The 26,523-nt window shown below is 44.2% G+C and overlaps 1 protein-coding gene across 5 annotated transcripts in view; it reads right to left on the reverse strand.

Moving 5' to 3' along the window:
- Positions 1-26,523, reverse strand: part of MRTFB (myocardin related transcription factor B) — a gene marked incomplete at both ends in the record, with an annotated part of 185,771 nt that overhangs the window by 15,524 nt on the left and 143,724 nt on the right. For 4 of the 5 annotated variants that reach the window (XM_080704641.1, XM_080704642.1, XM_080704639.1 and 1 more), the window contains 5 exons: positions 790-1,815; positions 2,292-2,418; positions 5,855-6,102; positions 10,570-10,704; positions 25,693-25,871. In XM_080704641.1, coding sequence (XP_080560767.1) covers positions 790-1,815; positions 2,292-2,418; positions 5,855-6,102; positions 10,570-10,704; positions 25,693-25,871 — 1,715 coding nt within the window. The remainder of the gene's footprint in view (positions 1-789; positions 1,816-2,291; positions 2,419-5,854; positions 6,103-10,569; positions 10,705-25,692; positions 25,872-26,523) is intronic. The other variant, XM_080704640.1, reaches the window with a different exon arrangement.

Below are 26,523 nucleotides of genomic sequence, written 5' to 3' on the forward strand. Positions count from 1 at the left end.
TGAAGTTAGCCCTTTAACATACCTGATGTACTTTAAACATGCCGTGCCTTGCATGTAGAAAGGTGCTCATTATAATTAGTGCCACTGGTCAGTTTTTTTTTGTGTGGTACTGGAGATTGAATCCAGGGGCATTCTATCTATGAACTACACCCCCAGCCCTATTTTATTTTATTTTTATTTTGAAACAGGGTCTTGCTAGGTTAATGAGAGTCTCATCACTTGCTGAGGCTGACCTCAAACTTGTGATCCTCCTGTTTCAGCCTCTCAAGTACTGGGGTTACAAGTGTGTGCCATCACATCTGGCTAATGCTACTGATCTGCTAACCCAGGTTTCCATTTTGTGAATATTTCAGTGAAACTGACACAGGTACATTAAAATAGGTTGGGAATCATAGTCTAGACCTTACTTAGGTATTGAGTATCATTAAGAATAATAAGACTGTTCTATATATAGGACACCGGGACAATACATGTCTTTTACATTTATAAGCCATGATATCAGTAGAACATTGGACAAATACGGTATCTGAGATGATGGGACGTAATGGGTTACAAGCATCTATTCACATGATGCCATTTTCATTAAAGGAAAGAGAAACAGAAAGGCACGGAGTTTGCCTTGACTGTCCAAAGCACTAGCTACTGCACATCCTGAACTGCCCTCCACACACGCTTACTACACCCATGACTCCGACTGTGGGTGCACACATGGAGGGGCTCCGGGACGGCTCCATCCTCGACAGCTCATCCTGTGCGCTGTAAGGCAAAGGTATAACACACGCTCCCCACCTGGAGTTTGAGGCTGCCTACTGGGAGCTGTACCGAGGTGACGCTCGAGCCCTGGATGGACACTGGGAGCAGCAGCTGGGCAGTCTGCGTGGTCAGCAAAGCCTGGGGCTGGGCGACAATGGCAGGCGGCTGTCCTGGGGAACTCACATAGAACTGTGAGACGACACTTGTTTGTTCTGCCTGGGCCACAGGGAGCTCCTGCTTGATGACCACGGCCTTTTTGGCAACAAGGGCCTGGCCACCCGTGGAGGCGGGCTGGCCCGCAGAGCAGGGCTGCCGGGGGCTGGAGCAGTCGGGGAGCGAGGCCTCGTCCTTGATGGAGGAGCCAGAGCTGTTGTGTCTCTGATCTGACGGGCTGACAGAGTGAGCAGGGGCGCTGGGCTGGGGTTCTGGGGGCCGTGGCTGCTGCTGCCCCCGCTTCTCGACCTCAAGCTGCATTTTCAGGACTTCTACGAGCTTCTGCTCCTGCTCCAGTTTCCTCTTCAGCTCCTCAATCTGCTTTTCCTTCTCCTGGAGCTTGCGGTCCTTCTCGGCAGCATCCAGTTCCAGGCTCGACAGAGTGCTGCTGGTGGGGCTCAGGCTGCCTTCATGGCTCGCCACTCTCAAGGGAGAGGAGCACAAGAACTGCGAGGGGGACATCATGCTCATGATCTCGGTGAAGGTGTCTGCCATGTTTGTGTCGTCGGTACTGAGACTGGACTGCTCGGAGGGTGACGGCGAGATTGGCAGAGGGGAATGAACGTTGTCAACGGGGGCGATGCTGGTCGGTGCGGCAGACGTGGGCGCTTCTGCCTTGAAAGTGGAGACGGAGCTAGTCACGGGGTTATGCAGCGTTGTGACTGGCAGTGCCACGGTGACTTCTGGGTTACTGGTGACGATGGCTGATGACGACACGGCCACGATGCTGCCAGCAGCCAGGCCGCTGCTGCTCACCTCCTGGTAGGGTTTCAGGCGTTCAATGAGGTCTGGTTTGGTGCCTGACACTGGCAGACCCCTCAACTTCAGTTCCGTCTTCAGTTCTGATACCTGGAGGTGCAAAAAAAGTCAGATTTCTTGATTCTTTAACTTTCTGAAAAATTCCTCCTTATCCACAGGGGATAAGTACCAAAACCCTCCAGAGACGCCTGAGACTGCTGTGGGTGTTGAACCCTAGAGAGCCTGTTTTTTTTCCTATACACACATACCAGTGATAAAGTTCAATTAAGTACAATGAGATATTGAAAACAATATTAATAAAATAGAACTATAATACACTGTGATAAAATTATATGACATGCTTCTCTCTATGATGCCAGCATAAGGAACATGCTCAGTAAATGAGTCATTGTTGGCTATCTTGGAAAAGACTTAATGAAGTAAAAAGAAAGTACCTCTACAAAGGTTAGTATATTGTTCCTGAAGTCGAACGACTACTGAAAACTACCCATGGTTGACAGACAAGGTTGGCCATTTGCTGGCAATTTTGTTACTTATGCGTGAATATGCTTTACTTGAATTCTTACCTTTAGGTCATCCAGGCTGGAAGGCAGGGGTCCTGGCTTCCTCGCAGGCACACATGTATTCTGTCTTGGTGTATTGGCTGTGGTATTGTTCAAAGATGAAGTTCCACTGTTGTTGTTTTTGTCATTCCTTCAAATGAAAAAGAAAGTTTATAATAAGATAACTTAGAGGTTTGATATTGCTTCTACTAATGGTTTGTTAACTTATGAAGAGACAAAGGACATAGTCATCCAATTGAAAATTTAATATTGTTCAGATGCCAACTAGACTAGATCCTAATAAAATCTCTGCAGGTTTTGTTTACTTGTTTGATGGAGATTCAGAAGATGACTGTAAGCTGGGCATGGTGGCACACACTTGTAATCCCAGTACTTGGGAGGCTGAGACAGGAGGGTCACAGGTTCGCAGCCAGCCTCAGCTACGTAGTGAGGCCCTCTGCTACTCAATGAGACTTTCTTTCCAAATAAAGAATAAAGAATGGGCCTGGGGGTGTAGATTGGAGGCAGAATGCCCTGAGGTTCAATCCCCCCAGTAATGAAAAAAAAAAAAAGAAAAAAAAAGAAGAGGATTAAGCTTTTTGTGGAAATGCAAAAGACTAAGAATGATCTTGGTGTCACCCTTTGAAAACTCAAGGGCCTGTGCGTGTGGACGTCTGTGTCTGGGTTCTCTGCTGCTCCCACTTGCCTGTTGTTCTGTCTTTGCACTCGCAGCACATCACAAAAACAACAACAAAAAACTAGCCAACTTCACAATGCCCAGCCTCTTACGGCTTCCATGGTGCCCGGGCTACGCGACACAGGTGAATTTCCACCACTGTGAGCACTGGAAGGTGTCAGGTCTTTTCTGGGAATTTTGGTAAAGATAAACAATGTCTAGGAAACAAAGCCTCAATTTTAGGATCTGGAAACTAGATAGAACTTGTGTTCAGTCTGTGTTATGAAACAATCCACAAAATAAGCGTTCCCAGTGGCTTGAGCACCGCAGGTGGGGAGTGTCTGAGGAGGACAGGGAGCGGAAGCCTCAGGGCACCTCTACTCCAACACATCTTCCCATCTACAAGCCTGGCCCACATGGCCAGCGCCTTTCATTATGGAAAAGACTGTTTCACAGACAGGTATCACAAAACAAATCCTTTCCTGGGATTTTCAGGGTAACAATTTCCTCATTGGGAATGAGTTCAGTAATACCACATCCTCCTAGGCCAAGTGTGAGGGTGATGCTGAGGCAAAGGGTTGGTGCATCGCAAACTGTAAATAAACGTGAGCTGCGGCTGCCACTGTTGTTATCACTGGTGCCCAGTGGTGAGGGCGGCAGTGCGGGGTGCTGGCCCAGGTCCTGGCCAGGGCGGGAAAGCAGCAGGAGTTGTCTTGGGCACTGTGCTGGCTGTGGCCTTCCTGTTCCCTCCCAGTATCAACAGCTCCCTCAAGCCTGCTTGCCCTTAGAATAACAACATGCTGCAAGATTATTTCTCTCTTAATTTTCCATTTCTTTATAGTTTAGGTAAAAACGTCACAATAAGGCCTGGATTACTAATGGGTTCAATCTTCCTCAATGTATTTATGTGTTAAAAGAAAAAAATAATGGCCGGGCGTGGTGGCGCACACTTATAATCCCTGCGCTTGGGAGGCTGAGACAGGAGGATCGCGCAGGTTCGAAGCCAGCTTCAGCTGGCTTAAGAGACCCTGTTTCCAAATAAAAACTATAAAATAGGCCTGGGCGTGTAGCCCGGAGGCAGAAGGCCCCTGGGTCCCATCCCCAGTACCACCACACAAAAAGAAAAAGAAAAACATATGAATTGATAATCATTCACATGGGAGGGCATACTTCTTCAGAGAAGATTGTTGGTGGATTTTTATTTCTTTTTAAAGGCTTCTAAAAACGGGGCTACCTATAGAGGACAGCTTGACCTACACATAGGAAACAGACTAGTTCTTATGGATCATGTGGTCATAAACTGAATGGCTTGATCACACAGAGTAGTTTTTCCTTAAAGTTTTGCATTTTTTCTGGAGTGCCTACTCTGGAGTTGAATGCTGGTATTAACTTTCTCTGGGAAAGTGAAGGAACGGATCATTGTATATTTACATGTGAGTCGCAGAAAAAGCATAGTGGGAATGGATAGCTAGAAATTCTTTTACACAGCTAAAACTAGCTGTGGTGTCTTGCTCTGCATTCAGCGTTGGAGGCGTTTCTTCGCTCCGGCCCATCTCCCTCCTCCACAGCTGCCGGCGCCTGGGTCTCCCGACTCTGAGCCACGGGCTACGTGCTTTCCAGCGACATCAGGGCCTCAGGTCCTGTCGCCTGTCCCAGGCTCTCCTCACTGCCACTGTCCACCTGCTCCCGCAGTCCGGTTTTGCCTCATCACCACTATCTACCACAACCCTGCCCAACTTCATGTGTCTGCATGCACTGTCTCAACTCAAGACAATCCACTTTAAGAAATCACATTCTCTGCCGGGCGTGGTGGTGCACGCTTGTAATCCCCGCGCTTGGGAGGCTGAGACAGGAGGATCGCACGGGTTTGAAGCCAGGCTCAGCTACTTAGTGAGACCCTGTTTCCAAATAAAAAATATAAAAAAGGTCTGGGAGTATAGCCCGGAGGTAGAAAGCCTCTGGGTTCCACCCCCAGTACCACAAAAAAAAAAAAAAAAAAAAAAAAGAAATCACATTCTCCACTCAGGCATTCTTCTCGTCATCCAATATAAACACTCTTACCCTTCTAGTTCCCCAAAACTTCCCTGACCATTCCCACTTTTAGGCTTGTCTCTGTCCTTGGTAGCCATTTAGCTTTTCATGCTGTTTTCTCTTTTAAGTATACAAAGGGCAAATCTTTCCTGAATGAAAAGATAACTTTTTTGTGTGTATATATATATATATATATATATATATATATATATATATATTTTTTTTTTTTTTTTTTTTTTTTTTTTTTTGGTAGTACTGGGGTTCCTGGAAACCCTTCTACCTCCAGGCTATACTCCCAGACACCTATTTTATGTTGTTTTTTTTTTTTAGTTTGGAAACAGGATCTCTTAAGCCAGAGAGGCTGGCTTCAAACTTGCACAATCGTCCTGTCTCTGTCTCTCAAGCGTGGGGATTACAAGCGTGCACTACCATGCCTGGTGAAAGATATCTTTTTTTGGTACTAGAGATTGAGCCCAGGGGCATTCTATCTCCAAGCTAAACCCCCAGCCTTATTTTTTTATTCTTTATTTTGAAACAGGGTCTAAGTTATGGAGGGCCTCACTGAGTAGTTGAGGTCGGCGGGAAACCTGCGATCCACCTGTCTCAGCCTCCCAAGTACTGGGATTACAAGTGTGCACCACCACGCTGGGCTGAAAAGGCATTTCTAACTTGTAAACACTCAGAACCTTTTCTGGAGGGCAATGGCTGGACAGGAAGCAGGCTACTTTTGCTGTGTGACTTCAGATATTATGGGGAGCTTCGCTAACACAACATGAACGTCATCGCTGAGCACAGGTAAGTCACACATCCGCCTGCAGCAACTCAGGGTCCTCAGGAAACACACAGCGCAAGCGCGAGCGAGCGTCCACCCCTCCCGTACTTGATCGGCGCAGGCAGGATGGCCTGGTAGCTGTAGTGCTGCTGCTGCTGGCTCAGGATCTGCAGCTGCAGGAACAGCTGCTGCTGCTGGAGCAGGCGGGCGTAGTTGGAGTCCATCTGCGGCTCGTTCTTCTCACCTTTCTGGTCAGGAGGAATGTATTGGTGGTACTTTAACTTCTTTACCCGAGGTTTGGGATCTTTGCACTTTTTGCTACGATGTTTGTCATTCGGATTCTTGGGATGGCTTTGCTATTTTTTGAGTGGGAGAAAAAGAAGAAAAACTTAAGAGATGTCACCCCATGAAGCTGATTCTACTTTGTGCCTCAATGACTAAAACCCAGTGTGCCTCAGAACCTAGTGTAACTTTGAGAAGCAACATGCTAAGTATATTTCAAGAGTCAGGAAAATATTTGCAAACTGACTTGACCAAGATTTTCTACTGATGCACTGTTCCTTTGGAGTACGGGCAAGATATGCAGCTCAGCAATATCTATTCAAGTTCAACAAACGTTTGCTTTGGGTCTCCTGTGAACACATTGCTAAGTACTCGCATATATTGTCTCCTAGAGAAAAACAGGTTGTACATGAAACATACAATAGGGAAAAGATTAAGTATCTTTCCATATAATCATAAAATACTTGCCGGGCGTGGTGGCGCACGCTTGTAATCCCTGCGCTTGGGAGGCGGAGACAGGAGGATCATGCAGGTTCGAAGCCAGCGCACTGGCTTAAGAGACTCTGTTTCCAAAAATAAAAAAGTATAAAATAGGTCTGGAAGTGTAGCCCAGAGGTAGAAGGGTTTCCAGGAACCCCAGTACCACCAAAAAACAAAAACAAAAACAAAAACAAAAACAAACAAAAAAACCTTAACTATGGAGAATATATAAACAGAAAAATGCTTCTAATGAGTGAAGCAGAATATGAAATTATCTATGGAAAATAACACAAAATTTAAAATATTTAGTAATACACAATTTCAAATGTATGACATTTTCACTGTGTCCAGTACTTGTCAGCGTTCACAGTGATTTTAGCACTTGCACACAGTCCCCTCCACGTTCTGATCTGAGTCCCTTTACTTGATTGCTCTGCAAGTCTCGACTTGCTCCTCAGCCACTGACTACTGTGAGTGAAAACGGGATGTGAGACCTACCACGCGGCCTGAATCTTACAAGTAAGAGCCGGACAGCTTTTTTTCTGAGTTATTTTCTTCTTAAGTTATGTTATCAAATAATTTTTTACTTTTCAGAACTCATAATTTCATCTGAAAAGTAAAATAGCACTCCCCCCCAATAGAAAGTTATTTCTAAGATACTTTAGATAACAAAAATTAATAGACTGTGGGGAGACACTAAATTACATGTAGCTACTGATATGATCATGTTACGTATGTTGTTCATATCCAAAGAATTAGTAAGCAGCCATTACAAATGGTCTTCTGTACATTCTTTCCTTGTGCAGGCTAATATTTAACATAACTGTGGTATGTGTATGCTTACTAGAAACATGCTTTTCTCCTTCTTCCCTTGATCTATCGCGAACTTTCCCCTGTCAGAAGAGACGGTTTTGCACCATGGTTTTTATGGCTATCTCACAAAGCAGTTTACGGCTCTGGCGGATGCAGACAGCGAGTGTCTACGTCTTTTCCCGAGCGCATTCAGCAACGTCACACTGTAGCTGGAGACTGCCTTGTGGGAATATTTACACCGTGGGAACTGGCAACAGCTACAGTCTGCCCTCTGACCTCAGCAAAGTTGTGACACATTTACTAGTAGATCATTGGAATAACAAAATAACACAATCCAACTAACCAGTAGTAAATGCTTTTGAGCATTTGTGGAGTAAGGATCTGTACAAAGTAACTGTGTATGGAGAAGATTTATCCTGATGGCTCTCCCACCCCCTGGACCTGACCACAGGGCCTGGTGGTCTTTTAGCCGTTTACTGAGTCTTGTGACCTGCCTATCCTTCGTTGTCCAACACTTGTCAGAGTTCACAGGGATTTTAGCACCTGCACACATAATCCTTCCCACGTTTTGGTCTTAGTTCCCTGACTTAATTTCCTCTGTACCTCTCGTCTTCTCTTCAGCCACTCGTTGCTGTGGTTATAACGCGGATCTCATCATTACTCGAATGCACCGTCTCATTTCCCAGCATCCGAATCCAATGGCCACCTGGTTTGCAAACGCACTCCACGCAGGATGCCGTCTACGACACTTGCCTGTGGCCACTGAGACCCACAGTCCGTTCTCCCAGCACCTTCCCACTGTTCCTCACAGCCCCACTGGCCCCGCACACCCCTGGTCCACTCACACACCTCACCCACCCTTTATCATATTCCCCTGCAAACTAACCCAGTCCTTGGTGTGTACTAGGGTTCCTCGTGTGGCTGGGTGACATCTTGATCTAGCAGTCCATGCTGCGGGGCTGAGCTGTGCGCTGTAGGATGTGTAGCCGTCTCCCTGGCCTCTTTCCTGTAGATGCCAGTAGCCACCCCTCCCCCACACGGTACAGCGGAAACATCTCCAGACATGCCTACTGTCCCCCGTAGGGTGGCAGACTGCCCCGTTGAAGGCCGCAGGTCTACTCATGCTTCTACTCACACAGGGGCGTGCGACGGGGGGAACACGACACTGCGGACACATCTCACTTTAAATTCATGGCACCAATGGCTTGTCAGTGCCACCTGACCACCTGGCGACATTTTTCTAGGCCAGTTATTTTCTAACTCTTCAAGAATACTAGCTCCTATCTTTTTTTTCTCTCCTCAAAACTTTAGTACCTCCTCCTTATGCTCAGCATCAGCTGTGACCTCGTTTCCCAACAGGGAGGAAGCAAGCAGTCGGCCCAGAGTGTCTACACTCCCAGTGCCATGCTCCTGACCCCGGAGGGGCCTGCCTTCTTGCTGGCTGCCGCCTCAGGCCAGCATCTCCCCTTGCCACACAGGATGGCTTCGGCTCCGCAGTCGGCACCCCCTCCTGGGTCTCCCCACTGGCTCACAGCCGCCTCCTTGGCCTCTCCTTCCAGCTGAGCTACAGGGGAGGAGGTAAGAGCTGATTTTACAGGCATGGCTGTACTCGCCACTTTCTGGAGTTTCTGGGGCTAGTCCTGAGCAATAGAAGATGGCCAAGGTGCTCACACACGTCCTAACGCCACAAACACTGTCACCCTGACACCAAGCTTTCCCTCCAAGGTCGAGGAGCACAGCTCCGGTGGGGCAAGAGAAGAGGGGTCTGCAGCACTCTATCGGAAGCCCCTCTTGCCTCAGAAGGCGCCGTGGCAGGCAAGGGTGCAGGACGAGCTGGAGCTGAGGAGGGCCCTCAGCGCCCTGCCGCCTCTCACCTCCTGTGGCCTTGGCTCCTCTTTTGGGCAGTGGTGAGAGGCTGGCTAACTCTCCAGCATCCTCTTTTTGGTTTTAAAGGTTTGAGATATGCATTCTGCTAGCTTTGGCTAGCAGTTTACTATCCCCATCAGTTTACTTTCCCCATCCACTTCATTTAGAACTTCAAAAAGGTACTGTGAAATTTTTTCTACTTCTTTAGGATTTATTCTAACTGAATTATTTTATTATTATTATTTTTTGTGTGGTTCTGGGGATGGAAGCCTGGGGCATTCTACCTCCGAGCTACATCCCCAGCCCTATTTTTTATTCTTTTTTTTTGAAGGTCTGGGGATGGAACCCAGGGGCATTCGACCCCTGAGCTACACCCCCTGCCCTATTTTTTATTCTTTATTTTGAAACCGGGTCTCACTGAGTTGCAAAGGGCCTCACTAAGTACTTGAGGCTGTCCGCAAACCGCGATCCTCCAGTCTCAGCCTCCCAAATGCTGGGATTACAAGTGTGCGCCACCACGCCTGGCTTATTATTTTCTGAAACAGGGTCTCACTAAGTTGTGGAAGGTCTCACTAAGTAGCTGAGGCTGTCTGCAAACCACAATCTTCCGGTCTCAGTCTCCTGAATGCTAAGATTACAAGAGTGTGCCACCGAGCCTGGCTCTAACTGATTTTTTTTTTTTTTTTTTTTTTTTTTGGTGGTACTGGGGATGGAACCCTTCTACCTCCGGGCTACACTCTCAGACCTATTTTATATTTTTATTTGGAAACGCAGTCTCTTAAGCCAGCCAGTTGGCTTTCAACCTGAGCGACCCTCCTGTCTCCCACTCACAAGCGTGGGGATTACAAGCGTGTGCCACCACGCCCGGCTAACTGAATTATTTTAATCAATTTTAATATATAAAACAGAACCACAAATCTGAAGCTTCTGAGAACAAACCAAGCTTCATTTGACCAAATCTGCTAAATGCAAAAAACGTAACTGCTTCTCTAAAACCTTTACCCTGTCATGCGGTAGCTGAAGGCAGGCTTTGTGCATAAATTCACAAACTGCTGCTGCTGAGGCCAGTCTATTTGTGAGTCTCAAATGCTGTGCTAAAGCAACTCCATCCTACTCTGTGTATCCTTGTTTCTTCTCATTGGCCCGAGTGGTAGGGGAACTGGAAACTGCTGAGAAGAGGGTTCTAACCTTGCCACACAGCCGCAGCAGTCGTACACAGGCCAAATTCTGTGATTACAGAATGGTCATGCGCTGACGGCAGCTTTTAAACGCGAAGGCCCCACTCTAGCAAGTCCCCCATAGTTTAGTTTCCAAGGCTTGGGGCTAGAGGCTTCAGACAGTCTCTAGGAAAGCCGCGCAGTGCAGTACGCCAGGGTACCCACCTTCACCAGCGCCGGGCCAGGCTTCGCAGAGGACACAGTGTTTGTGGGGAGGAGAGCTGTGGATCTTGTGGCTGGCTGGTCCGAAGGTGGAGGAGTTTTCAAGAATTCAGGAACTGCTGGGGACACTGAAGTAAACTGGTAGAAAAAGCAGAAAAGGAACTAGCCTGAGAAATCAATGATGGCAAAAATAGAAAAGCCAGAGTTAAAAGGGAATGACATGTCGATTATTATTTTTAAGGTCCACAATGAAAGAAACAAAGGGGAAGTCTACTCTTGTGTTTGAGCCCAGATGTGGGACAAGATGCTTTATCTCAGTGGAGCCGATCATGGAGTCTTTGCTCCTGTGGCAGTGAACAGCTAAAGCTAAATAAGGCGGGAGGACTAAACTGTAGTGTTTCTCAGAAATACAGTTAGAACCACCCCCTTTTTTTGGCAGGAAAAAAGTCCAAGATCATAAAACCCATCAAAACAATACATGGCATTTATGAAGTTTTTTTTTTTTTTTTGCTACAGAGGTCATACTAACCCCAGCTCATCTGTCATGGTATTTAGTCTTTGCTAAAGAGCCCAATGGATCTTCTCTACCATGCCATATTCCCACACGGGCAGCATCTCTTTGTGGGGACCCACTCTACTCTTGAGTGCTTACATGTGCCATACAAATTGCACTCCTCTCTCCAAAGCTGGCCGCACACTCATGCCCCTCCCACCTCTTGCAACAGGAGAGGAGCTGAGAGCCCACAGTACATCCTGGCAAGGCTGGCTTGTCCCACTGACAGCAGTCTGACTTAAAATGAGAAGCCACTTTGTTCCCTGGGTCCAAACCAGCAGCTGCTAAACCTCACTGTGAAGTCATAGATGGACACAGGAAGCTACAAATGGCTTTGCTAGGCGTTATCAATTCTTACTAGCAATCTACTTTAAATATATATATATATATATATATTTGGTGGTACTGGGGTTCCTGGAAGCCCTTCTACCTCCGGGCTACACTCCCAGACCTATTTTTTATACTTTTTTTAATTGGAAACAGGGTCTCTTAAGCCAGCGTGGCTGGCTTCGAACCTGCGTGATCCTCCTGTCTCCGCCTCCCAAGAGCAGGGATTATAAATGTGCGCCACCACGCTTGGCTTAAATATATTTTAAGCACCCATTTACTGGAAACAGATTCAGCTGAATGTTATATATTGATTATTATTGCAGACTTATTACCAATTTTATCTTAAGGCAAAATATCTTCATTTTTTAAACTTTCACTTCCCCATAAAACTCTCAAAAGCATTATTCTAACCATCAAAATCAGTTCTCTTGCTGAAATATTTGGGTTTTAAAATAGCAAACCGTATTTCCCCTCCTTAAATTAAATGCCCTAAAAACTCAGAGGGTTACTAGGAACAAGAAATATGAAGCTTGGTGCAGTCACTCAGTAAATATCTGTGTAAGTGATGAATGGCCGCCCCCCAGGCTTCAGGGCGAGGCCAGTCCCAAGCCCAGCCGAGGCTGCGAGCGTGCAGCTGGCCGCGTGCCTGCCCTCTGGGGGTGCTGACCGCTGGTTTCAGCTTGTGGGTAATCAATAAATGCTGACGATGTAAGTGACTTTACTTTGTGAAGGCAACTGTACTCAATTTTATTTCAAATAAACGAAAGGAAAGGTGTCATCTGAGACGGAACCCCACGTTCCAGGCAGATTCCTGCCCCCAAGCACCCGAGCTACCTAGCTGCTGGACAAACCTCTGATAAACTGAAGGTCATCACCAGATGAAAGAGATGTTCTCACTGATCCCTTCTTTATGGGATCTGGTTTGATGGGATTTGTTTTTCTTTCACCTTGCATATTTTTGGAAATGAGGATACTTGTCTCAGGGTCAATTCTCACAGAAGGGGAAAATGTTCCCTAGCTATTATATAACTGGTGTATGAAATGGAACCAACGTTTGCACTGTGAACTAGATACATTTCCTTGCAGATAATTCTCTCTTGGCAAGCTAATTTAATCAGCTCAGCCCCCACCAACTCATATGACAGGAATGATAAACTTTAAGAGTGATTAAGAGTATTTTCACAATCTGAAAAATAATTCGGATGTATGAATATGGTATCCATTGTAATGGCTATAAAATGTGTTGCCTGTGTTTCTAGGCCACGCCTGACTTTAGCCTTGATATTGATATTCTCATCTTATTAGCTCTTTTGGTATTTCAGTGTGACTCTGCTACCCACAAAACTAGACTCCAGAATAATATAATAACTCAACTGAAATACAGTGATATTAACTCTAATCTGAAGATAAACTTTAGTTAAAAGAGAGAGACAGCTCAACTTTACATAGTACTGTAGCCTTTTGGATGTCTTTGAAGGACCCAGAACCCAAACAGAACAAGACCCCGTAACTTCACTCAGATCACATCCAGGTGCCAGGGTCCTACTGCTGACGTCAACCAGAGCATCTGCATACTAGTAGTTCTATACACTTCCAAAAAGGACTGAGAGCACCCAGGCCTTCTATAAGGTATTTACTTTGTTGCACAGTAAATTGAGCAATGTGTTAAAATCTTAAAGAGTATTAAGTTAATAAGTTTACACTGCTACCAAGACCTGAGCTTGTTCACCTCATATACCATGAAATTTTAATTAAAAAATGATTCAGAATTATTTCCCTATAGAAACAAACAAACAAAGCCTCTGCAGCCTTCACTCGGCCTCCCTGGACCCCCTTGCACTTCCTACCAGAGGCTGTAGGTCTCATGACTGACTGCATGATCATTAACTTTCATTATAACACACGCTGCACGGCCTAAAGCTGTTTTATGATGGTTATTTATGCTTTAAGTACTCAAAAGAAGGTCCTTTGAATCTTAAAGGCTAACTTTTACTAGAAATTGCTATAAGAAAGTTCTCCAGCAGGGGAAAGAACAAACAAAAGAACAAACATGTGAGCCGGTTGGTTTTGTAGCACGCAGGTTCTGCACTGGCTCCTCCGACCACAGCCGCTCGCTGAGGCCCAATCAGCATTCTCTGGTCAGCTCATTTTAATTAGAATTTCTTTATGTAGTTTTGAGGGATAGAAACTAGATATTTAAAAAACAAAGCTGAGCTGGGCGTGGTGGCGCACGCTTGTAATCCCAGCATTCGGGAGGCTGAGACCAGAGGAGCGCGGTTCGTGGACAGCCTCAGCTACTTAGTGAGGCCCTCTGCAACTCAGTGAGACCCGGTTTCAAAATAAAGAATAAAAAATAGGGCAGGGGGTGTAGCTCGGAGGTCAAATGCCCCTGGGTTCCATCCCCAGACCTGCAAACAACAACAAAGAAACAAACAAACTAAAACAAAGCTGTTAAAAAAATATAGCTTTTAAATCTTTCTTTTTTTATGGAACCCAGGGGCATTCTACCTCTGACCTATACCCCAGCCCTATTTTTTTAATCTTTATTTTGAATCAGGGACTCACTAAGTTGCAGGGCCTCATGAGGTAGCTAAGGGTGGCCTGTGAACCCGCGATCCTCCTGTCTCAGCCTCATGAGTACTGCAGTTAGAGTGTGCGCCACTACACACGGTCCAGCTTGTAAATCTACAATAAATGTGTTTTTGATTTAGGATTCAACAAAGTTCTTGACTAAGATGGCACTATGCAAATAAGATTTCCAAAATGCCATTTTTCTATAAAAACCATTTCCATATTCAAATCCCCAGAAAAATAAAATTAAAAATGGATAAGTTGAACACAAACCAAAAAACTGTATAAAGCCGGGCGTAGTGGCACATGCTTGTAATCCCCACGCTTGGGAGGCAGAGACAGGAGGATCGCGCAGGTTCGAAGCCAGCCGTGCTGGCTTAAGAGACCCTGTTTCCAAATAAAAAAGTAAAAAAAATAGGTCTGGGAGTGTAGCCGGAGGTAGAAGGGCTACAGTACCCCAGTACCACACACACACACACAAAAAAAAAAACCCCACCACCATCACCAACAAAAAAAAAACTGTGTATGCTTAATAGATGGATATCTTATATAAAATTCTGCCTTTGTTAAGATGTACCTAGCACTGAACGTTTGTTTCTGTAATATATAAGTTTTGGCATTTAATTTTTAGAACAAGTAGTTGAACATCAAAAATTAATTACACAAAATCTAGCGTGGACATTTAGTCAGTACTTGATGTTTTAAAAGTGCATTAGTAGCCGGGCGTGGTGGCGCACGCCTGTAATCCCCGCGCTTGGGAGGCAGAGACAGGAGGATCACGCAGGTTCGAAGCCAGCCTCGCTTGCTTAAGAGACCCTGTTTCCAAATAAAAATATAAAAAAATAGGTCTGGAGATGTACCCCAGAGGTAGAAGGGCTTCCAGGAACCCCAGTACCACCAAATAAAAAAAGTGAATTAATTTTTTAATCTAGAAAGATATACTTAGCAAAATTTATCATTTTTAAGTATATATAGCCTTATGTTTATTTATATTCTTTGGCAACTATCATCACCACAGTCATCTCCAGACATTTTTAGGCTCTCAAATAACAATCTACCCAGTAATTGGAAGGCTGAGACAGGAGGATTGCAGGTTCAAGGCCAGCCTCAGCAACTTAGAGAGATCCTGTTTCAAAATAAAAATAAAAAGGTTTGGGGGTATAGGTCAGAAGTAGAATGTCCCTGGGTTCAACACTCAGTATCACAAGAAAGAAAAGAGAAAGAGTCTATAAAAAAGAAAAGAAAATCTCTACTCATGAATGATAGCTTCCTGACTATTTTCCCTCTATTACCTAGCAACTACAATGCCATGTCCTATGATTTTAAAGTGTGTCATGTAAGTGGAATCATATAGTTGTCACTTTTTAAAATTGGCTTATTTTATTTAGAGTAATGCTCAAAATTCTACCTGTGTTAAAACCTATCACCTAAAGCAGAGCATGGTGGTGTACAAGACAGGAAGATCAAGGGTTCAAGGCCAGCCTCACCGACTAAGCGAGATCTTGTTTCAAAACAAAAATAAAAATAAAAATTGGGCTGGGGGTGTAGCTAAGAGGTACAATACCCCCCTTGGTTCAATCCTCAGTACTACAACAAACCACCACCCACCCACACCTAATACCTAGCACTGATCGTCTGTTTCTGTAATGTATAACTTTTGGCATTTAATTTTTAGAATTAGATGTTGTAGCCCACTGCAGAATTTTCTTCCTTTTTTTCTTTGTTACTAGAGATTGGACCCAGAGGCATTCTACCTATGAGCTGCAACTACCCCAGCCCTTTTTCTTTTTTATTCTGGAACAGGGTCTCATTAAGTTGCTGAGGCTGGCCTCAAACTTGCAATCCTCCTGCCTCAGCCTCTCAAGTACTGGGGTTGCAGGTGTGTGCCACCAGGCCTGGTTAGAAGTTTGATGAGATGTAATTATCTGTTTTTATTTTTGTTGCCTTAGTGTCATGCCTAAGAAATCATTGTTCTACCCAATGTGAAGATTTTCTCTATGTTTTCTTCTGTTTTATAGTTTTGTGCTTATATTTGTCTATTTTGAGTGACTTTTTGTATATGCAGCTAGGATAAATACAGTACAATTTCATTCTTTTGTATTATCTACTTTTTCCAACACCATTTGTCAGACTATCCTTTCCCCATTAAATGGTCTTGGTACTTTTGTAAAAGACGGCTCTCTGCTCTGTTCATAGGTCCGGATGTTTGTTTTTATACTAGCACTATACTTTTAAATGCTGTAGCTTTGTAATAAGTTTTAAAATCTGGAAGGAACCGAGTGTGGTGGCGCACACTTGTAATCCCAGTACTCAGAAGGCTGACGCAGGAGGGTTGCAGGTTCATGGCCAGCCTCAGTTGCTTAGTGAGGCCCTCTGTAACTTAGTGAGACCTTGTTTCAAAAAATAAAGAATAAAAAATAGGGCTGGGTGTGTAGCTCGAAGGTAGAATGCTCCTGGGTTCAATCCCTAGTGCTGAACGAAAAAAAAAAAAAAATATATATATATATATATTAGGAAGGGTGGGACCAAATATTGTGTGTGTTTTCAGATTGTTTTGTATTTCTAAAATTCCTTTTTTTTTTTTTTTTTTTTGTAAAAAACGATCATTGGGATTTTGGTAGAGTATGTATTGAATCTGTAGGTTGCACTGGGTAGTACTAATACCTTAACAATATTTAGCTTTCCTTGAGCACAGGATGTCTTTCCATCCATGTGTTTGGGTGGCGTTTTTTGCAGTGACTTCTTGTTTTCACTCTCTTCATATATTCTATGGGAATTTTCTTTTAGTTCCCAGGAGAACCACAAATAATCAACTTCATAAGGGACAAGGTCTGTTCCAGCTCCTGGCTGCACAAGTTTCAGTCTGTGTTCACTTGGCCCCGTTGCACTGGGCTTGTGTGCTCTGCACATGGTGCTGGGAGGCATGGTGGAGGCCGGGCACCCCATGCAGCTGGGAAGCAGGAGAGGAGGGAAGGGGCCGGGGGCTCAGCATCCCCTTCAAGAGCGCTGGCCTGACAATGACTTAACTTCCTTCTTGGATCTACCTCCTCAAAGTCCCACCACCTCTCAATAGCACCAGGGGCTGGGACCAAACCTTTGTCCCCGAGTCACTGTCTAGAATCTTTTCTTTGACATTTAAGGACTCTCCAGCATTACTTGCAGGGCATGCGAGTGGTAATTATCCCTTTGTTTGTTTGTCTGGAAATGTTTTAATTCCCACTTTACTTCTGAAAGAAAATCCCTTGTATGTGACAAGTCACTTTTCTCTCGGTGCTCTGACGTTCTGTGAGTGGAACCAATATTGTTAAGTATCACACATAATAGCTGTCACTGGAGTCTTAACTGGTTTATACAGGAGTATATGTTTATGCTAGTTAGCTTTCTGTTGCTGTGACAAATATCTGAGATAAATCAACTTAGAGGGAGGAAAGGTTTATTTTGGCTCACAGTTTTAGAGGTTTCAGTATATGGTTGCTTGGCTGTGTTGCTTTGGGTTTGTGGCAGTATAATCATCAGAGTGGGAGCATGGCAGAGGAGGCTGCGCACCTCATGGTGGTCAGCAAGGGAAGAGAGGGAGGGAGGGAGGGAGGGAGAGGAGGAGGGAGAGGGAGAGGGAGAGAGGGAGGGAGGGAGGGAGGGAGGGAGAAGGGGGAGAGACAGAGGTAGACAGACAGATAGATATAGATGGAGACGGAGACAGAGGGGGAGAGGAGGGAGAGGGGGAGACAAACAGAGAGGGAGAAGGGAGAGAGAGAGGTAAAAAGAGAGAGGGGGAGAGAGAAAGAAAAGTGGAGATGAAGGAGGAAGAAGGGAGGGGAGAGAAGGAGGAAAGAGACAGTGGGGGAGAGAGGGAGACAGCAAGAGAGACCGAGAGAGGGAGGGAGAGGGAGAGAAAGAGGGAAAGAAAAAGAGAAAGAGAAGAGAAAGAGGGAGGGAGGGGAGAGAGCGCCCGTGTACTCACAAGGTCCCAATGTCCCCTGTAGGGCTTACAATGATCTGATTTCCTTCGGTGGCCCCACCCCCTCAGGATCTACCATCTCACAATGGCTCCACAGGCTGGGGATCAAGACTTTAATACATGGACCTCTGGGGGCACTCTGGATTCACACTACAGCAGTGCTGAAGACACCTTTAGAGAAATCTCAACTTCCTGGCCTAATGAGAACATGGGCTAACTGTATGTGAGTCAGACAGATGCCTTTTTAAAATGATAATTATCCTACGTAACACAAGTGCCTGGCCCATAGTAAATGTTCAGCAAATGTGTTCTCATCTTAATTATGTTCTGTGAACATTTATGTCTACAAAGAAACAGGCAAAGTCTACTCTGCACAATGTACTATTTTAGGCACTTTGCTATTAGTCTCGGGAACACTGAGTGATGTGGGATGGGATACAGCTTCCTCGTCGAGGCTGGAGACCAAGTCCAAACTTTAGCACTAACAGCGGCAGAGTCCTCTGTCATACACTAAAGCATAATTAAAGGGGAAATAATAGAAACTAAAGTCTTTTGATGCCGCATTCAGGCCTCTAGTGATAAGTATTTGTAATCAAAGTTAGTCTAACTTTAATACATGTGTATACTAGACCTTGCTCGTTTATTAAGCTTTAACCTAAGGTTTCTGTGTTATTTGGCAAAAGGTCAATACCTGAAAGTTACTTGACACAAGGAGAAAAAGATAGTTCACCCAAGTCTTCTAAGCCTGTTTTCCTGAAAATACACAGTGCAGCTCATCATCAGGTTACTTTCAGGATCTGAAAACTCACGTAAACCGTCAGAGCATCTTACAGTCAGTTAAACATCGGGGCTCGCCATGGATGATTAAGAACTTGCCCAGCCGTCGTCACGGAAGCCGTGGAGCAGCGCCACGTGGCTGGAGCTGTTCTCAGTTTCCCACACCTCCCATTGTTCAAGGGTTGCTTAAGCATAAAAACAGCTGAGCGCCAATCTGGATGTGGATTCTGTTAGTACTCTGGTAAATTCCTTCCTAGCTGTACTTTGATCAGGATGGAAAAAACGAGAGGCATATCCAGGGATAAACAGTTTTAGTCTTTTCCAGACCACACAGAAGTACATATTTCAAAGAAGAACTTTATTATTCTGCATTGTGAGGTCATTAGCATTTTAGTTGTGGGACTACAAGAAAAGTGCCTGAAAAACTGGTTCTTGACCTAGATGTTACATGTTATTTATTTCTGGGTAGAGACTGTTTTTCATACTTTTCTGTAGAACTTAACCCTGTGGTAGCTATCTGTGTGTTCTGAAAAAGAATCGCCGTCTATATGTCATGAAATACTGGAGTAAAGCGAAGGATAGAGAACTCTCTCTGTCTGTCTGTCTGTCTGTCTGTCTCTCTTTGTGGTACTGGGGATGGAACCCAGGGGCTTTCTACCTCCAAGTGACATCCCCAGCCTTATTTTTTATTTTGAAACAGTGTATCACTAAGTTGTGGAGGGCCTCACTAAGTAGCTGAGGCTGTCTGCAAACTGATCCTTCTGTCTCAGCCCCCAAATGCTGGGATGACAAGTGTGAGCCACCACGCCTGGCTTAAAGCATAAAAAACTCTTAAACCTAATTTTTAAAACCAATTATCTGCCTGCCTGCCTGCCTGCCCTCCCTCCCTCCCTCCCTCCCTCTATCCTTCTCTCTCTCCTCCTTCCTTCCTCTCATAGTACTGGGGGTTGAACCCAGGAACATTCTACTTTTGAGCTATGCCCTCAGACCTATTTTATTTTATTTTTTTTATTTTGAGACAGGGTCTAAGTTGCAGAGAGCTCGCTGAGTTGCTGAGGCTGTCTCAGCCTCCCAAGTCCTGGTATTACAGATGTGTGCTACCATGTCTGGTTGACAAGTAGGTTTTGTTTTAGCAATGTTTGTACTTTCAGCGTTCTTCAAAGTTTATAGAACTTGTCCAGGCATTTCATTTGATGTACGTAAAATACAGTTATCTATCTGAGTATAATTACTCTCACTTTCCCTCCAGGGGAAAGGGCCCTAACACATTATTGACTGGACTCCAATTTGCTACACAGCTGGAGCTTCTCATTTTTCTTCAGTAGCCTCACACGGCATCCATGGGTGCCCACACAGGTAAGTAAGGACGTAACAATTTAATGAATCAGAGAGCCTTGGAGATAAGCTCTGTGATTTGCTTTTTCCTGCTTTAGAGTTATCATATTCCCCAAAGACCAGACTCATGGCTATTCACTAAAATAGTCCCTGTAAAGCAGGGTAATCAAAGAGCCTAAGAACATCTTGTCTTTAGGGGTGGTTTTTGAGACTCTTAACTCAGTGAATGTAGTTCCTACAGATGGCTCCTCACACAGGCTGCAGTGAAGGGCTAGTGTGCATTTGTTTTTAGATAGTTTGAATTCCCAGTGCATGACTTATCTATCCTCTTGTAAAGAACACTACCTAGGCGCGGCATTTCTAGCCCAGCCCTCTCTATGGCATTCCGTACTTAGCACAGACAGGTAACAGAGGGCCTCAGCTGGACACAGCTCTGCCAGAAACTGCATTTTGCTCCTTGTTTACCTGAACCTAATTTTTCATACATTAATTAATCACTTTGTGCTATATGTTTAATCATGTAACTTAAACATATTTTTCTAATTTCCCTGCTCAATTTTTCAGTGCAAGAGAGCTAAAGTCCAGTGCAAGGAAGTTCTTTTAGGTTACCTTAGAAGGTATACTCACAAGCTGGGTATGGCGGCATATGCCAGTAATCCCAGTACTTGGGAGGCTGAGACAGGAGGAGTGCAGGTTCAAAGCCAGTCCCAGAAACTTAGCAAGTCCTTCCACAACTTAGGGAGACCCTGCTTCAAAATAAATAAATAAATTAAAAGGGCTGAGGGCGTAGCTGAAAGGTAGAATGGTAGACTGCCCCCGCGTTCAATCCCCAGGACCAAAACAAAGGGAGTGGTGCCGCTGAGTATGTAGCTTAGAAGTAGAATGCCTCTAAGGTTCAATCCCCAGTAATACACACACACACACACACACACACACACACACACACACCACCCCCCCAAAAAAAAAAAAAAAACTAAACCTTACCAAAACATACCAACAACAAAAACAACTGAGTTGTCATTTCTAGATGTCACAAAAATCCCACAGACCTTCCTGGTATCATAAAATTTGCCTTTAGTTAATTAAAAAAAATTAAAACATGAGCCAGGCATCCTGGTTAATGCTTGCAATCCCAGTACTTGGGAGGCTGAGACAAGAGGATTGCGCAGGTTCAAAGCCAGCCTCAGCTAGTTAGTGAGGTTCTCAGCAACTTAGCGAGACCCTATTTCCAAATAAAGTATAAAATAGGTCTGGGAGTATAGTCCGGAGGTAGAAAGCCCCTGGGTTATCCCCAGTACCACACACACAAAAATTAAGACAAAATCCTAGTCCACAATCCTATGGAAGGTTATGCTTTTCCACTATCAAGACACCACAGTGAGCATGCTTGTCATCCCAGCATTCGGGTGGCTGAGATGGGAGGATAGTGGTTCGCAGACTGCCTCAACTACTTAGTGAGGCTCTTTGCAACTCAGTGAGACCCTGTTTCAAAAAATAAAAAGGCTAAAAAATAGGGCTGGGGCATAGCTCGGAGGTAATATAACCCTGGGTTCCATCCCCGGTACTGAAAAAAAAAAAAAAAAGATACCACAGTTATTAGGGACATATTTCTTTATGCAAATAAAACATAACAAGAATCCTTATAAATACTAGAACATTTAATACAAGAATATTTTGTGAAGGACCCACAATTTAATGAGTTCTCAAAGCATACAAAAGCAGAATTCTCTGGCATATTGAGCTTCAGTGGACCACGTCCCTGTCTCCACTTTTCCTTGACTCTTTGTAGGGATTGTTTACATTTTTAGGAACAACAGCACAAGTCCTTTGCTGTTGGTCCCGTGCTGGGTAAAGGCAGACTTCCAACACCTGCCTGGAGCAGTGGCATCGGTGCCGCAGCACTGCCGTTATCCTACCGACTAAAGTGTCCAGGAACAGTCCAAGGCTTCGTGTGTGTTGCACTGACAATAAACAGTCTTTTATTTCCTTCAAAGAGTTCTGGAGTGTCAACCCACTGAGTGGGATGCCTCTGGTTAACGTTCCTTACTTATAAATTTACCTGGAGACCAAGTTTCAAGGGCAAAGTAAAAGCAAAACAAAAACAAACATAATATTACAAGTAATACAGGAAAAAGGGTAGGATGCTCTCTTATGGAGGTAGAACTATCATGAAGCCACTAACAGATGGGCTGAGGTGGCAAAAATTCTACGTATTAAAAGCTAAGTCCATGCTAATTGCCATCTGACATCCTGACCTATCAGACAGAAGCAGAGATTGCCATCTGACATCCTGACCTATCAGACAGAAGCAGAGATTGCCATCTGACATCCTGACCTATCAGACAGAAGCAGAGAACAAACAACCCAAATGGATGAGTAGAACTGTTTTGTTGAATGGTTTTTACTTGCATACTTGACATTCTTTTTAGCCCTATTTTTAAAGCTCAAACCAGGGTGCAGCAAATACGCGAGGACATAGCAGGGGCTGCTCTCCCTCCTCTCCCTCACTTGCTCAGACCTCAGACAGTTAGCTGGGCCCTGACCCACGTCTGTCTGCCAGGCCAGGTTCCAACAGTGCCGAGGGGCCGCATTCTCTCTTGCCTGCGAACTTTGGCAGGAGGTTTAAATGGTTGCTGCCCGCTGGATCTCATGAGGCCTGAGTGCAGAGGCTCCACACAACGGGAGAGAACAGAAACTTCTTGATCTTCTATAAGTAGCCGGTTAGTCTGAACCCATGATGCCTAATTCAATTTAGAGTTTCCTGAGTACTTTTCAGTACAAAGCCCTGTAGCAAGTATGTGAGAACACAACAGTAGTCTTAGCTGGGCATGGTGGTGCCTGCTTGTAATCCTAGTGCTTGGGAGGCTGAGACAGGAGGACTGCAGGTTCGTGGCTATCCTCAGCAAATCAACGAGACCCTATTAAAAAAAAGAGGGCTGCGGATGTAGCTCAGAGGTAGAATGCCCCTGGGCTCAATATCCAGTACCACATACACACACAAATAATAATAATAATAGTGGCCGTACTGTACATTTAAGAGAAAAAAAAACAGGATTACAATACAGGATTCTAATGATGTAGAAGTAGCCAAATGAGATATAATGTATAATTTCAATTAAATGAAAAGTGATATAGATGGATATTTGTTGACAAGGAAAGCTATTTATGATTATTAAGGTATAAAGCAAATTATATGTAAAATTACTATGATCCAGCAAATTTCACCCTTAGATAGAACTTGAAGATAAATAAAAACATATTTCTATAAAAGTTTGCTCACACATAATTTAAAATGGCTAAATGTCTATCAATAAACAAAATACGATAAACCTACACATGGAATATTAGTTGACCACTACGAAGACTGACATGCTGCTGATCATAGATGAGTCTTCAAAACAAAGTGAAGAAAGGCGGTCATGGAAGGCCACACGTGGTACGATTCTGTACATGCAGACGAGACAAATCCACAGACAAAGCAGACTGGCCTTGGGTGGGACTTGCTAATGGGCACAGTTTCTTTTTTTTTTTTTTTTTTGGAGGGATGGTGAATAAAATATTCTAGAATTTGATAATGGTGATAGTTGCACAACTCTGTGAATATACTAATACCCATTCAATTGTGTCCGTTAAAAGAGTTTTCCCAGAAACTGAAAAATACATATTAAAATTCATATGGGCCGGGTGTGGTGGCGCACGCTTGTAATCCCTGCGCTTGGGAGGTAGAGACAGGAGGATCGTGCAGGTTCAAAGCCAGCCTCACTGGCTTAAGCGACCCTGTTTCCAAATAAAAATATATATAAAGAATAGGGCTGGGAGTGTAGCCTGGAGGTAGAAGGTCCCTGGGTTCCATCCCCAGTACCACCAAAAAAAAAAAAAAAAAAAAACAAAAAACATACGGACTCTCAAGAAACTCTAGGTAGTCAAAACAGTTCTGAAAAGAGGAACAATGGGTAGAGTTCTTACACTTTCTAATTTCAACTTACTATAAAATTAAAGTAATTAAGATTGTGGTACTGGCATAAAGACAGACACGCGGATCAACGGGACAGAACTCAGAAGCTATGCTCACACACAGGGTCAAGTGATTTTCACCCAGTGTGCCAAGACCATCCAACAGAGGAAGGATGGTCTCTTTAACAAATGGTGCTGGGAAACTGGGTATCCACAGGCAACGGCATGAGGCTCAACCACACAAACACTCAAAAATGGATTAAATACCTAAACGTAAGACCCCAAACAATAAACCTGAAAGAAAATACAGAGGAAGGCTTAATGACCATGGGCTTTGAAATGATGTTTTTGACACGATACTGCAAGCACAGCCGACAAAGTATTCACCTAGAGCTACGTCAGATCTTAAAGACGTAGCCCCTTCCTTCCATCGCAGCCTCTTTATGTCATGCCTTTACTTCCCAAATAAACCTCTTAGGCTCCCCATTTGTGTTTTCTGTTTGAAGTAATTTTCTTTGGAAGCAAGGATGGAGGTGAAAATGATCACCTGGTAACAAAACTAGAATGATGGTTACCAGAAGGTGGACAGACAGACGAAGGGAGGAGGAGTTAATAGGTATAGAATTTCAGATTTGCTAGATAAAAAAGTTGGGGAGGCCGGGCGTGGTGGCGCACGCTTGTAATCCCCGCGCTTGGGAGGCAGAGACAGGAGGATCGCGCAGGTTCGAAGCCAGCCGGCGCGCTGGCTTAGGAGACCCTGTTTCCAAGTAAAAATGTAAAAATAGGTATGGGAGTGTAGCCCGGAGGTAGAAGGGCTTCCAGGAGCCCCAGTACCACCAAAAAAAAAAAAAAAAAAAAAAAAGTTGGGGAGATCTGTTGTACAATAATGTAATACTTAATACATCTGAGCGGTACACTTAAAAAATGATTAAGTGGCAGAAAAAAAGATAAATTTTATAAACAAACATGTATGTGCCTCAAAATGTTATGAGCTGGGCGTGGTGCCGCATGTTTGTAATCCTAGTATTTGGGAGACTGAGACAGGAGGATCCAGGTTCGCAGCCAGCCTCAGCTACTTTGCAAGGCCCTCTGCAACTTAGTGAGATCCTGTTTCAAAATAAAGAATAAAAAATCGGGCTAGAGGTATAGCTTGGAGGTAAAATGCCCCTAGGTTCAATCCCCAGCACCACAAACAAAGAAACAAAGAAACAAAGAATTATGAGAAGATTTTAAAAAAGCAAGTAACAAAACTGTAAAATAAAAATGTGTACATAGAGCAAGAGGAAGAACCTATTGAAAAGTTTTAATGGAGTCGGGCGTGGTGGCGCACGCTTGTAATCCCCGCGCTTGGGAGGCGGAGACAGGAGGATCGCGTAGGTTCGAAGCCAGCCACGCTGGTTTAAGAGACCCTGTTTACAAATAAAAAATAAAAAATAGGTCTGGGAGCGTAGCCCGGAGGTAGAAAAAAAAAAAAAAAAAAAAAAAAAAAAAAAAAAGTTTTAATGGTATTTGGATTATAGATTAAAAATCTATCACATTTCTTAGCATTTTTAGATTTTTCTTTTGGTGAGAAATAGAATGCATTGATATAGTATAAAAAACGCTGGCTACATTCTCTATTTAGGGGTCAAAATGAGAAAAATAATACCTGGGCTGGAGTGTTTGTGGTCACAGGAGATGGCGATTCACTAATTTTTGGCTCACTTGGGGACGCAGCTGACCCCTGTGACTCCTGGCTTGCAGGCTGGTCCGGAGACAAAGCGTCACTGCTATCTTCATCAAATGAGAAATCACCCTGAGTGTGGGGATAGTCGTCTTTCCCAGCTCCTGGAGAGAGAAATGATTGTTAATTTACAATGGCTGTGGAAGCACTGTTTCCCATAGAATTTAAGAGGCTCTTTAAAAAAAAAATTGAGCACAGTGTACTTCCCAATGGAAGCAAACACTGCCTATGATGTATTCTCTGGGAAACAAACCCCAAGTGTGATTCCAATACAGCTCTGGCCCAGCTACCAGATGAAGGAAGGGCGGGCACGTTTTAGATGACACCTAGGAAAGTGGGGCATGCTAGAGGACTACAAGGCCTATTCTGTCAACAAATACGTTGTAAGAGAAGAGAGGAAGGAAGGCCCATTCAAACAGATTAGGATTTAAGAGACATTAGCCACAGAGGAAGTGTGGACTTTGCTTGGCCTCTGACCTGGAATTCAAGTATAAAAACACCAGGCAATGAGGGACATGGGGGTGTCACTGGTATCTGTTTGAATCTGACTTTTTTGGAGGACTCACCTAAAAAAATGAATAGAATCATGGGTTGATTACATGACTTAGAATATGTGACTATAAACTGCCTAAACCTTAAACTCATATGAAGACCCTAGGGTAACTGATGCTATGATTTAGTAGTTAGTAACATTTCAAAACAGTTCCCTTAATGAATAGCACTATTTTTTTTTTAAAGGATTTTTACTTTCTGCTA

Source organism: Muscardinus avellanarius, assembly GCF_963383645.1.
Source record: "Muscardinus avellanarius genome assembly, chromosome: 10".
In the NCBI taxonomy this organism is placed as follows: Eukaryota; Metazoa; Chordata; class Mammalia; order Rodentia; family Gliridae; genus Muscardinus; species Muscardinus avellanarius.